Source organism: Syngnathoides biaculeatus, chromosome 22 (assembly GCF_019802595.1).
Source record: "Syngnathoides biaculeatus isolate LvHL_M chromosome 22, ASM1980259v1, whole genome shotgun sequence".
NCBI lineage: Eukaryota > Metazoa > Chordata > Actinopteri > Syngnathiformes > Syngnathidae > Syngnathoides > Syngnathoides biaculeatus.
This window is the reverse complement of record NC_084661.1, coordinates 9,366,466-9,379,685: the sequence shown is the minus strand read 5'-3', so window position 1 is coordinate 9,379,685 and position 13,220 is coordinate 9,366,466. Positions and strand designations below refer to the sequence as shown.

The 13,220-nt window shown below is 42.8% G+C and overlaps 1 protein-coding gene across 2 annotated transcripts in view; it reads right to left on the bottom strand.

The window, feature by feature from the left end:
- Nucleotides 1–12,847, bottom strand: part of LOC133495888 (glutamate receptor ionotropic, NMDA 2C-like) — a 37,570-nt gene extending 24,723 nt beyond the window's left edge. Inside the window, exons 1-3 of one of the 2 annotated variants that reach the window (XM_061810932.1) lie at nucleotides 12,765–12,847; nucleotides 12,028–12,385; nucleotides 11,596–11,694 (exon numbers count right to left, since the gene is read on the bottom strand). In XM_061810932.1, the coding sequence (XP_061666916.1) occupies nucleotides 11,596–11,694; nucleotides 12,028–12,369 (441 nt within the window). In that variant the 5' untranslated portion in view covers nucleotides 12,370–12,385; nucleotides 12,765–12,847. Of the gene's footprint in view, nucleotides 1–11,595; nucleotides 11,695–12,027; nucleotides 12,386–12,455; nucleotides 12,585–12,764 lie in introns of those variants that run through there. The other variant, XM_061810931.1, reaches the window with a different exon arrangement.
- Nucleotides 12,848–13,220: the final 373 nt, after the last annotated feature.

The following is a 13,220-nucleotide window of genomic DNA, read 5'->3' as shown; positions in this document are numbered from 1 at the left end:
TTTTAAAACATTACAAATTCATTTAATACATTATTTCCTACCAATTAAAGCACATTGCTTAGTGTAGGAAATCAAGTGAACACACTCAATGACGTTTGGCATTTTATATGTGCTCATTAAGTGTCTCTGTGAACTAGCTGCAGCCTTTCTGTCACGATGTTGCATGTGTGTTAGCATTCGTTAGCATATCATCTGTGCATGAGTGTTTGTGTTAGCATACATTAGCATATCTACACATAAAGATGGGACGTAATCTTTTGAACAGGGATACGCACTGATTTTGTTATTCTTGTGTCATCCACGGGAGTATCTCACTGATAAATAATGAAAGATGAGTGTTATTAAAAAGATTTGGCATACAAATGATCAAATAATGAAAGCTGAGAAACAGAGTGGTTGCTTGAGTTCAGTGATACATTTCTAACTGGATGTATAGTTTTCTTTTTCTGTTTAAAAAAGCTAATTAAACAACGTGCTTGAAGGCAGATGCATCGAGATGACATTTCTCAAAAAGGCTACTCGGCTGCCCACCTAGCTTGTCAAATCTCTCAAAAATCCAAATGATGCTTCCTAATAAGACGATGATATTTAAGCACATGTAACAGGGTGTCATTGGGGACATTTCCAGGACACCCAGGTAAATGCAGGCTCTGCAAGAGACCGTGCAGAAATCTGCGTAGTCCATTAAAATCCTCAAAAATCCAAATGCAGCTTCATTTCGACATTATAAAATTGGATGTAACAGCCTGTTCTGGCACATTTACAGGACACCCAGGTGACAGTCTGCAAAGTAAACCGACTTCCCTTGGTATGGATTTTTCTCGCAAACTAACACGATGGTGCGGTTAACCCGTGAACCAAGATGATCAAGTAAAACTTGAAAATTACATATGGCAGTTGAGGCAAAGCATTCCGATATGATTTGTAATATTTGGTAGATCTGAAGGTGCCTGTGATGTAAGCAGGTGCAAGAAAGACCGTTCTTAATGCAAAATAAATAAATAAATACATAAATAATGAAAATAACTCACAATCTGATTTGCTGCAAGAAGAAGTGATTTCTTTTAATTGCAGCACTACAAGCTCTACATCTACAAGATGTCTTGTCATACATATTCGCTGATAAAAGGAGTGAGGGCGGGAACGTGTAGTGTTAAACTGTCAAAGTGCCTTTTGGGAGCTGACTCTCCGGGGCTCGTCTCCGAGGGCGAAAAGCTGTCATCTCCCCACCCCTCCTCCAAACACACTCGCACCCTTGAGAGCTGTGAGCCTGAGGAATAGCGAAAGAGTATCACAGCCAGACTCGCCGTCATTCAATTTAATCTTAGTCTGGTGTTGCTCGGGCTTCACCCCGGGAGGCTGCGGAGCCGCCACGACGTAGATGCGGGCCTTAAAAATAGTACACAAGCACGTCTGTGTGTCACTAAAGCAGGGGGGGGAATCTTAACAGAGACTGTGTACTTGATACTGACACTTTCAGAAGACTCATTAATCTCCAATTACCTAATCCCAACTATAATCTATCAAAACCCAAAACCAGGTTGCCGGCATTCTAAAACTGATGCATCAATGCTGAATTTTGGACCAAGAAACACCACAAAAATAGGCCAAATCAGAGAGAATATATTGAACCAAGGGGCATGATAAATGGAGGATAAAAAATTAAAAGTGTCGACATAGGTAAACAACTAGTAGTAAACAAAACTACACTCAAACAAGTGGATGAAGGGAGCGGAAGGAAGACCTCCATGTGAAAAATATGCAAGTGGGATCTATTCTTTACAAGAAGAGGTAAGCGATGAAAGAAGCAATGGCGGTGAGCAATCCGTCTCTTTGCCCCTGCTTCTGCCGCACCGAAATACCCTGCCGATCGACACTTGTCAGCAGTTGTGACGCAGGAGGTAGCTAGCAATGTGCCACAATTGCTCACCAAGAAAAAGTCGGGAAAAGCATACAAAACTGCACAACACAGCCATAGAATAAGAAGATTACACTTGCACTCTAAGTGCTCCCCTTCACGTCGCCAACACCTTGGTGTGATTACAAAGACATAATTAGCAGTCCTGTGGGAGAGTGTGCATTAGAATAAAATAAGGGTGTACGACTTTGGTTTGTTTGGTTTTTTTTACTCCTTCTACTTTCCAAACAGCTAACCCACCGTAACCATACACCCACCATACCCTGCCCCATCCTAACCACAACCCCAATCCTAACATAACCCTACCCTAGCCCAAAACCTTGCTACCATAACCCCAAACCTACCCTAATCCTACACTACTGTATTATTACTCTAACCTCAATCTATTTTTAACTATATCCTTACAGTAAAACTACTCCTACCCTAATCCTAAACATACACAAAAAAAAAGGCCCTTGAATGTATTTGTTTCAAATCTATGTACACCAGTTGCACATGATTCAAATTTGTTCAACTAACAAATTATATCATTATCATCAGGAAAAGATGGGATTATTACATCAGTTTAATGTATTTTGTGGTAATGAAAATTAAGTCTTTTTTTTCCAGTGTACCCTAACCCTATGGAACCATATACTTACCCTAACCACACTCTAATTTCAATTCTTTTCTTCAGCAGTCACTCTGGTTTCATTTGTGGCTACTAAGGTGGCTCTTATATTTTGTAAAACAATTAATACATAGTATATGTAATGAATTCATAGTAATGTACTACTCCAACTTGGAGGCGGCCAGTCAGCTCTCGCGTCATACCCAGCAAATGTGATTTTTGTTGTAAAAGCTCATGTCATATAACTCGGTATTTTTGATTGGCCATTACATCTGCAATGTTGCAATGTCATTTACTTGTGATTTTAATTTTTGATCAGAGTAAAATGACTGGGTGAAAAATGGCCATTTCTGCAAAATATTTGCAACATCTCAAACTGTTCAGTTGCATTCCGCCACAATTCTTGAGAGTTGGGGAAGGGACCAGGGGAAAAAAAAATCTGTTCAATTTTGATTCATATTCTTACAAAATGGGTACGCATAAATTACAATTATTTCCCATTTTTAGTATTGTGTAATGAGCAAGGCTGGACCACAGGCAAGAGGGGCGTGGCCTGACCACCGCTCGGAGCGGTTTCATCTCTGACACCTGTCGCCGTTCACAGCTGTCACATGAGGCACTGTGATTACACAATGTATTTAAGTTGGAATTTTGTCACTGGCATTTGCAAGTTCGTTGAGGATGCTTTCCCGCATCCAGGGTTTCTCCGCCACTGCGGAATTATAGTCCAGTCACACTTTTGGTTATGCTCTGTAGTTGACTCATAGTTATCGGACATTGTTTCTTGTGTTCTGGATCCTGCCTTCTTGGACTGTGTTGTTGTAGACAACTTTCATTGATAATAAAACCTGCTGAACATCATGTCCTGGTCTTGGAGTCCTGCATCTTGGTTCGCCCGTGCAACGTTGGTTCGTGACAGTATTGTGTGATTTTATTGACATTTTTCTTTTTTATCTACTCTATTTTTCTGGGACGGTGTTAATCAGATGTTTCCACATTAGTTGTAGAGCTTTTGATGCAGTTCACATGTTGGATCCGATTTGTGAAATCATATATAATGCGTGTCCATGTTGTAGTTGCAATAAAGATATCGTGAAGCACTGTAAGCATCAAATCAGGTCAACTAACTCAAGATACTGGCATGTGACGTAGCCAATTTGCTTTTTTTTTTTGTATTCAAAACATCACATGGCGGTTGTAAGCAGTGATTAAGTTTGAAATAAAGCAGACTGACGGCTTTATGTGTATGATCGAAATATGTGTCCAAGAATCTGTATCTTGTGTCTTTGAGTGTTTGTCACAATTTGAGGCCCCCAGCACGAGATTAACAGTTTGCTCCACTCTTGGACCAGAAGAGATGCGATGGGTCTCACCGGATCACACCGCCCGTTTCTTTTTTTAGGGTTGAGTTATTTATTTATTTTTAACAGGACAGTTTGACCTGCTTTCTCTGTTTGTCTTTCAGATCGCTCATTCCTGCCCTCCACCGAAAAGGAGGCCAACCCCAAAGCCCAGTGGTATTCCCGCCTTAAAAGCATTTTAATTTTTTTTTCACTGGAAATGAAACTTCATTAATTAATTCCAGCCCACCAACAGACTTCAATTCGTTGGCCCGATAATTTGAGAGAGGCGGGGAGGTTTTATGTGACTGGATTTAGCGCACAATTTGTGACCTTGTCACCACTTGTTTGCTAAGAGATGAAATGGATGCTGAAGTCCTGCATTAGAAATGGAGACAAAAAAACTTTTTTTGTGTGTTGATGTACTCATAACAGATAATCCTGGTAGATTTCCAGTCACGAGATGGAACTGACCTCCAAGGCTGGCTTTTAAAAACATTCCAGGGCAATGAAAATTAAAATTTCTTCAAATTTAGCAGCGCCTATCCATCTAATGTGTGTGACTCGCTAAAGGATGAGGAATTATTTGGAAAAAAGTGATCAAAAAATTATTGCCTTGATCCAGAAGAGAAGACTTCCTGCATGACAGCTCGAGACTTTGAGACTCTTGTTCTGACAAATTTCAAATTGTGTGTCGCTCAGTGACTCACTCAGTGAGTGATGGTCCAAATTTGTCCATGTGAATTGCACAATTTTTAATAATGGAAGAGCTTTTGAAACAGTAAGGAAACCCTAACAACAGCTTTAAACCTCAATTTCAAATGGGCAATTTTTTTGAAGGCCTAAACCAGAAATGTAACCCTACTTTAAAACCTTAATGTTGCCTTGAAAACCTAATTTGATGGCCTTAACCTGGCTCGAATCCCTACTTTGAAACCCTAGTTTGTAACCCTGAACCATTAAGTCTTAAAACCACAACCAAAGGTTGAAAGTCTTCAAAACCATAACACAGGCTAGAAACATCCATCCATCCACTCATCCATCCATTTTCTTTGCCGCTTATCCTCACAAGGGTCGCCGGGGGTGCTGGACCGTATCCCAGCTGTCAATGGGCAGGAGGAGGGGTACATCCTGAAATCGCACTCACAATCACATGTAGGAGCAATTTAGAGTGTCCAATTAATGTCGCATGTTTTTGGGATGTGGGAGGAAACCGGAGTGCCCAGAGAAAACGCACGCAGGCACGGGAAGAACATGTAAACTCCACACTGCTGTGACCGGGATTGAAATTGGGTCCTCAGAACTGTGAGGCCAACGCTTTACCAGGTGATCCACTGTGCTACCCAGGCTCGAAACACTAATTTGAAATCTGGACCCTGGACTGAAACGCCCAACCCGGGCTTGGAACTGTACTTTTGAACTATAACCCTGCAGAGGACCCTAAACCAGCATTGAAACCATAACTCTCTTAAACCCCCAACCGTGTCTTAAAACCCTACTTTGAAACTCGAGGCCTTGTTTCAAACCCTAACACTGAGATGAAACCACAACCTATGCTAAAAACCCTGTTTTGAAACCCTCAGCCTAACCCAGTCTTGAAAGCCTCCTTTGAAACCAAAACTATAGCTCAAAACACTAATTTGAAAGACAAACCTGGCTTGAAACCCAACTTTGACAGCCAGGATAAAGATGCCAAAATGTGCTGCATGCTTTGAATGACAAAATATCGTAGTGCCAGCTGTTGGCTTCAGAGTAAAAATTGAAAGTCCAAATTGAAATGTTAACAGAACGAATTCCATTTGATCATAGGAAGCTTTTCTTGCAATCACAATGCCTGTGAGATGAAATGGTTTTATATACTTGCTTGTACTCATTTATAATGAATATGCACCTGAATCTTCTTCTTCTTCTTTTCCTTTCGGCTTGTCCCGTTAGGGGTCGCCACAGCGTGTCATCTTTTGCCATCTTAGCCTATCTCCTGCATTTTCCTCTCTTACCCCAACTGCCCTCATGTCTTCCCTCACCACATCCATAAACCTTCTCTTTGGTCTTCCTCTCGCTCTTTTGCTCTTTCCGCTTCATCCTCAGCAGCCTTCTACCAATATACTCACTCTTCTCGCCTCTGGACATGTCCAAACCATCGAAGTCTGCTCTCTCTAACTTGTCTCCAAAACCTCTAACTTTGGCTGTGCCTCTCATGAGCTTGTTTCTAATCCTATCCAACCTGTTCACTCCGAGCGAGAACCTCAACATCTTCATTTCTGCCACCTCCAGTTCAGCTTCCTGTTGTTTCTTCAGTGCCACCGTCTCTAATCCGTACATCATGGCCGGCCTCACCACTGTTTTGTAAACTTTGCCCTTCATCCTAGCAGACACTCTTCTGTCACATAACACACCAGACACCTTTCGCCAGCTGTTCCAACCTGCTTGGACCCGTTTCTTCACTTCCTGACCACACTCTCCATTGCTCTGTATTGTTGACCCCAAGTATTTGAAGTCGTCCACCCTCGCTATCTCTTCTCCCTGTAGCCTCACTCTTCCCCCTCTACTTTTCTCATTCACGCACATATATTCTGTTTTACTTCGGCTAATCTTCATTCCTCTCCTTTCCAGTGCATGTCTCCATCTTTCCAATTGTTCCTCTGCATGCTCCCTGCTTTCACTGCATATGACAATATCATCTGCGAACATCATGGTCCAAGGGGATTCCAGTCTAACCTCATCTGTCAGCCTATCCATTACCACTGCAAACAGGAAGGGGCTCAGAGCTGATCCCTGATGCAGTCCCACCTCCACCTTAAATTCCTCTGTCACACCTAAGGCACACCTCACCATTGTTCTGCTACCATCATACATGTCCTGTACTATTTTAACATACTTCTCTGCCACACCAGACTTACGCATGCAGTACCACAGTTCCTCTCTTGGTACTCTGTCATAGGCTTTCTCTAGATCCACAAAGACACAATGTAGCTCCTTCTGACCTTCTCTGTACTTTTCCACGAGCATCCTCAAGGCAAATAATGCATCTGTGGTACTCTTTCTAGGCATGAAACCATACTGTTGCTCGCAGATACTTACTTCTGTCCTGAGTCTAGCCTCCACTACTCTTTCCCATAACTTCATTGTGTGGCTCATCAACTTTATTCCTCTATAGTTCCCACAGCTCTGAACATCCCCTTTGTTCTTAAAAATGGGAACTAGAACACTTTTCCTCCATTCTTCAGGCATCTTTTCGCCCGCTAGTATTCTGTTGAATAAGTTGGTCAAAAACTCCACAGCCATCTCTCCAAATTGCTTCCATACCTCTACCGGTATGTCATCAGGACCAACTGCCTTTCGATTTTTCATACTTTGTAGTGCCTTTCTGACTTCCCCCTTGGTAATCATTGCCACTTCCTGGTCCTTCACACTTGCCTCTTCAACTCTTCCTTCTCTCTCATTTTCTTCATTCATCAACTTCTCAAAGTATTCTTTCCATCTATTTAGTACACTACCGGCACCAGTCAACACATTTCCATCTCTATCCTTAATCACCCTTACCTGCTGCACATCCTTCCCATCTCTATCCCTCTGTCTGGCCAACCTGTAGAGATCCTTTTCTCCTTCTTTCGTGTCCAACCTGGTGTACATGTCTTCATATGCCTCTTGTTTAGCCTTTGCTACCTCTACCTTTGCCCTACGTCGCATCTCGATGTACTCCTTTCGCCTCTCCTCAGTCCTCTCAGTATCCCACTTCTTCTTCGCTAATCTCTTTCCTTGTATGACTCCCTGTATTTTGGGGTTCCACCACCAAGTCTCCTTCTCCCCTTTCCTACCAGATGACACACCAAGTACTCTCCTGCCTGTCTCTCTGATCACCTTGGCTGTCGTCGTCCAGTCTTCCGGGAGCTTCGGTTGTCCATCGAGAGCCTGTCTCACCTCTTTCCGGAAGGCCGCACAACATTCTTCCTTTCTCAGCTTCCACCACATGGTTCTCTGCTTTACCTTTGTCTTCTTAATCTTCCTACCCACCACCAGAATCATCCTACATACTACCATCCTATGCTGTCGAGCTACACTCTCCCCTACCACTACTTTACAGTCAGTAACCTCCTTCAGATTACATCGTCTGCACAAAATATAATCTACCTGCGTGGTTCTACCTCCGCTCTTGTAGGTCACTATATGTTCCTCCCTCTTCTGGAAATAAGTGTTCACTACAGCCATCTCCATCCTTTTTGCAAAGTCCACCACCATCTGCCCTTCAAAGTTCCTTTCCTGGATGCCGTACTTACCCATCACTTCTTCATCGCCCCTGTTTCCTTTACCAATATGTCCATTACAATCTGCACCAATCACAACTCTCTCGCTGTCTGGGATGCTCAGAACTACTTCATCTAGTTCCTTCCAGAATTTCTCTTTCAACTCTAGGTCACATCCTACCTGTGGTGCATAGCCGCTAACCACATTATACATAACACCCTCAATTTCAAATTTTAGTCTCATCACTCGATCTGATACTCTTTTCACCTCCAAGACATTCTTAGCCAGCTCTTCCTTTAAAATAACCCCTACTCCATTTCTCTTCCCATCTACTCCGTGGTAGAATAATTTAAACCCTGCTCCCAAACTTCTAGCCTTACTACCTTTCCACCTGCTCTCTTGGATGCACAGAATATCAACCTTTCTCCTAATCATCATGTCAACCAACTCCTGTGCTTTTCCTGTCATAGTCCCAACATTCAAAGTCCCTACACTCAGTTGTAGGCTCTGTGCATTCCTCTTTTTCTTCTGACGCTGGATCCGGTTTCCTCCTCTTCTTTGTCTTCGACCCACAGTAGCTGAATTTCCACCGACGCCCTACAGGTTAGCAGTGCCGGGGGCGGGCGTTGTTAACCCGGGCCACGACCGATCCGGTATGGGATTCTTTAGATGAACGCTCATATTTGTTTGGCACACTTTTTACGCCGGATGCCCTTCCTGACGCAACCCTCTGCATTTATCCGGGCTTGGGACCGGCCTACAGATTGCACTGGTTTGTGCCCCCATAGGGCTGCATTGAATATGCACCTGAATATAGGGCTTTATTAAAAGCAAAAAAAAAACAACAAAAAAAAAAACGGTGCGCTATAATCGAAAACTTTCATTACGTCAAAAAGGCAATTTGGCCTTAAAATAGTTTTTTATGCAGCTCTCGTAATAGATCAGATTACATTGTCCAAGCATACCTAATGAACTGTCTGGTGAGTATTCAAAGATTCGTAATTCGAATGACGCATCGACATCTGGATGGAGTCCAAACACACACACCAAGGCCTTAACCCGGACTCATTAGACTTCCTCTCCCGCCTTCTGTCTCTGTTGTTTGGCGACCCGGTGGGGGGGTTGAGTAGCGGATGGAGGGCCGGGGCGCGGCTGCCGCTTCTTTTCCCCATCAAAGATGTACGTCATTGCACATATTGATAATCAAGCGCCATTGAAGTGGGGAGAATCACCCCTTCCACCTGCAGTATTGTGTCAGACAGCATCTGATAGACTCTTTTTCAGTTTATTGCTAAAAAGAAATTTGAATGCTGAACGAATGTTACAAAGCCATTCTGCTAAATGGATAAGTGCTGAAAAAAAGAAGTTGTGTTTTGGGAGTTTTGCGGGTGACGGATAAGAGCTGCGGGGTAGCCGAAGCCTCCTGAAGGGTCTCATTAAGGCTTTTAATAGGGTCCTGCAGCTCAGACGGAAAAAAAAAGGGGCGAGCAGACGCGCATTTAATTGAATTCCACACACGAGGCATTTACACGTGGGCAACGAGGGAAAAGCTCTAAGGTACGGAGCTACCCCATTAAATACCATGTACTGTAGATATCATGTGTTAAGAGTTGTATAGAATATTAAAATCCATGTAAATGTCATGCATTAGAGGTGTATAGGACAGTGGTTTTTAAACTTCTTACACCAAGTAACCCCAACAGTATCTAGTTCTCCAAGTACCACTGTCATGACCAACATTAAAGTATAGCACCCTAATAAAGAGCATCAACCTGATTAGAACGAGGACAGATTGACTGTAATAGCGCCTAGCTTTTAGACCTCCAGTTCATCAGCACAAGCCTCAAATGCCATAACTGTTTCAAAATCCTGATCATCATTTCCATCACATCTGCCTGCCGGCAACAGAATCCCGGCAAGAACCAATTATGTTTTCCCCATTTCCCAATCTGTCATAATCCTGATTTCGCAATGAACAAAAAAACTTTTCATTTCAACGCATGGGAACAAAGTGCAACTGACCACCTAATGGAGGTGTAACGATTTATCCACTCCTTTGATGTATCATATCGATTCCTAAGATCCAAAGACAATTTTCTGTGCTTAGCACAGATTGAAAACCTACCTTGAAACACAAAACCCCAACACCAGTTTTCAAATCCTAACCAAGCCTTGGAAACCTACTGTGGAACTTTGGTTTTAGGTTAAGTGTTAGCCTTTATTTGAAAGGAGGAACCTCAGCTTGAAACCATTCCTTGAAACTCCAAGTTGGATATCCTAAACCAGGACTGAAACCCTAATTCGAAATAGTTTTAAACCCTTATCAGTGTCTTGAAAAAAGAACATTGACAATGATTCCAAGTGCTGTTGGGCAAGGGACTCAATTATAGACTAATTCTACCACTGTATGCTATTAATGTGCGTCAGAGTGTTTTTGTGTGTCTACATGTGGGAGCGCATGCTAAAAATACAAGGTGTTGATGATGGCGCTTACACAATGAAAGGAAGACGTGTGAGGAGATGAAGAGTCGCTTCCCCCTAAAAGCAGAGCAAGAACAATAGAAGACTTGAACGTCATGTCAGGTCTCTCGCCTTCATCCACCTTTAAATGATCACATGCCCGCAGATGACTGACGATAGCGCCTTCATCGTTGTTTTTCCCCTCCCAGTGCCTTGTTCTTCTCCTCATTCTTCTTCTTCAAGCATCCGCACATTAGATCATCTGAATGAGGTCAAAGGCTGCCCACAAACTGTTGGCACGCGAGGCTCTGACTGAAGAGGTGCCTTAAAACCACCGCACAGCTTCAAGGCCAAATTGCTGGATCTCGTTAGATGATATTTGAGAGATTTTAACCATTCGTTGACTTGGAGATAAAACGCACGCAAGTGTCATTTTGTATATACACCAATAGCCTCTCACGCTTCTCATTACAGTCATGAGGCACCCTTGCAAAAACCAGAAAAAAAGCTCACTTGAAACCCTGAACCAAGTTTGTATATCTTATTTTAATTCCTAAACCAGGCTACAAAATCCTGATTTGAAAAACCTAAACTGATCTTGAAACCCGACTTTAAAAGCCCATCCATGGCTTGAACCATAAAAAAGCTTACCATGGTGTGAAAGATTAATTGAAACTATACTTTGAAACCCAGGATAAACGTACATTGGGCGCATGCTTCGAATGGGGGAAAAAGTATTGAAAAATAATTGAAAAATGATTGGAAAACATCAAAAGTCCAAATCTAAATGTCAACTTAATGGACTTCATTCCTTTATGATCAGTTTCAAAGGAATATTTTTTGTTTGTTGATCAGAACAAATGTTTTTTTGTGGAGCTTTGACATTTTAGATTAAGGATGGAAGAGATGATGATTATATAAAAAATATAAACTGACTGAAATTCATTTCACATGACCAGTTTGCTAAAAAAAAAAAAAACTAAACTAAACGGCACTTTACTTTAGAAAGAGTGCGATCCTACCTTGTATGGGATGACCACCGCTGAGCCGCCGCTGACGCCCACGATGGGCAAAGCCGTCTGTGTTGACAGGAAGTCCAGGATTTGCGCCACCTCAGCCACCTCAAGTGCACCCCCCCAAAAAAAATTGTCATTCTAAATTGTGTCAATGAATCTCAGCCTATGATCAATACCCTCAATGTCACTGTCCTCCACAGCGCTATATAAAAATGATTGTCATCGTCTGATTGATGACAAATAAACGTTACAGTGCACCAGTACCAGTTTGGTGACTCTTTTTGCAACACAACCACCAATAATTCTCTCAACACTTCCCTTATTGATTTGAGTTTTTAAAATTAAGCTCTGAACTATCTGAGTTTCTACATAATGGCGAATGGGTTTGCCTCAAAACATGCAACTCAACGTCACATGATCAAATTAGTCAAGTCTCACCTGTGTGCTGGGCTCCGAGCCGACGTCGTCCTCAAACACCACACCGTGCAGCCTCTCCGTCGCCATGGTGTCGCAGAGGCGGGTGAGCAGGTCGCGCGGGTTGGTGTCGTTGACCAGCACCGTCACGGGGCTCACCACCACAGGCAGGTCGACAAAGTTCTCGCCGCTCAGCCGGCCTCGGACCTCGCTTTGGTAGCTGGAGCCGCTGAACACCACCGCCACGTTGATGGACGAGTGCAGGAGGAGGGGCCGGGCGTGCAGGGTTCCCAGGGAGGCAATGAGCAGGACGGGGAAGAGCGGGGGCCAGGGAGAAGGTGCAGGGTTTCCCCTGGAGGCGGCCATGTTGGCTTTTTAATTCCTGTGTAGATAGTACCATGGCTTTTGGATGGAAGTATCATGAATTAATCTGAGGTGGTAAAAATACTCACACTCTGTACTTGAGAAGACGTGTGTAAAGACGTGTGTAAAAAAAAAAAGAAAGTAAAAGTACAGCTTCCACTCCTCTATTTGAGTGAAAGTACAGATCGAAATTGTTTTCAAATGTCAAGCGTAAAACAAAAAAAGTTGTCAGAAAACGTTATACTCCCATAAAGTAATGCTACCTGAAAAATCTACTTAAGTAGCAGTAAGAAAATTTTTGCACAACCTGTATTGCAAATGTGTACGTGTGTCCATGAGTGTGTGTTGGCGCATGTAATCTGCCTTAATCCTGCCCCCGGTGTCATGGTGGTAATCACCACTGCAGCGCAACGTGTCTACACTGGTGACAGACGAGCCGAGCGGCGGGTCGTTGATCCTCCATCAACAGGATTACGTTTGGGTGACACCACTGACCAAATTCAGGTTTCCCTACTACATTGCACTTCCTCCCATATTTTTATTCGATCATTTGATATAAATGTTTTTGTAAGATATGGACGCAAGTCGGAACTTTTAATTGCGCGCCTCGAGTATAGTTCCATGTTGTGCTGCAAATTGGCAGGCAGCACTGAGGTCTACTGGAAGAAATTCGTACGGTATTTAAAAATAAATCCGTGAATATTGAATGCTCTTTTTTTTTGCTGTTGTTGCTCAGTGTGTGGTTAAGTCGGAGTTGTTTGAAGGTTTATAATTATTGCAATGTCTATACTAATCTCAACTATCCCATCTATGGGTTTTTGCATTATATGTTAGCATTAGGTTAGGAGACTTTT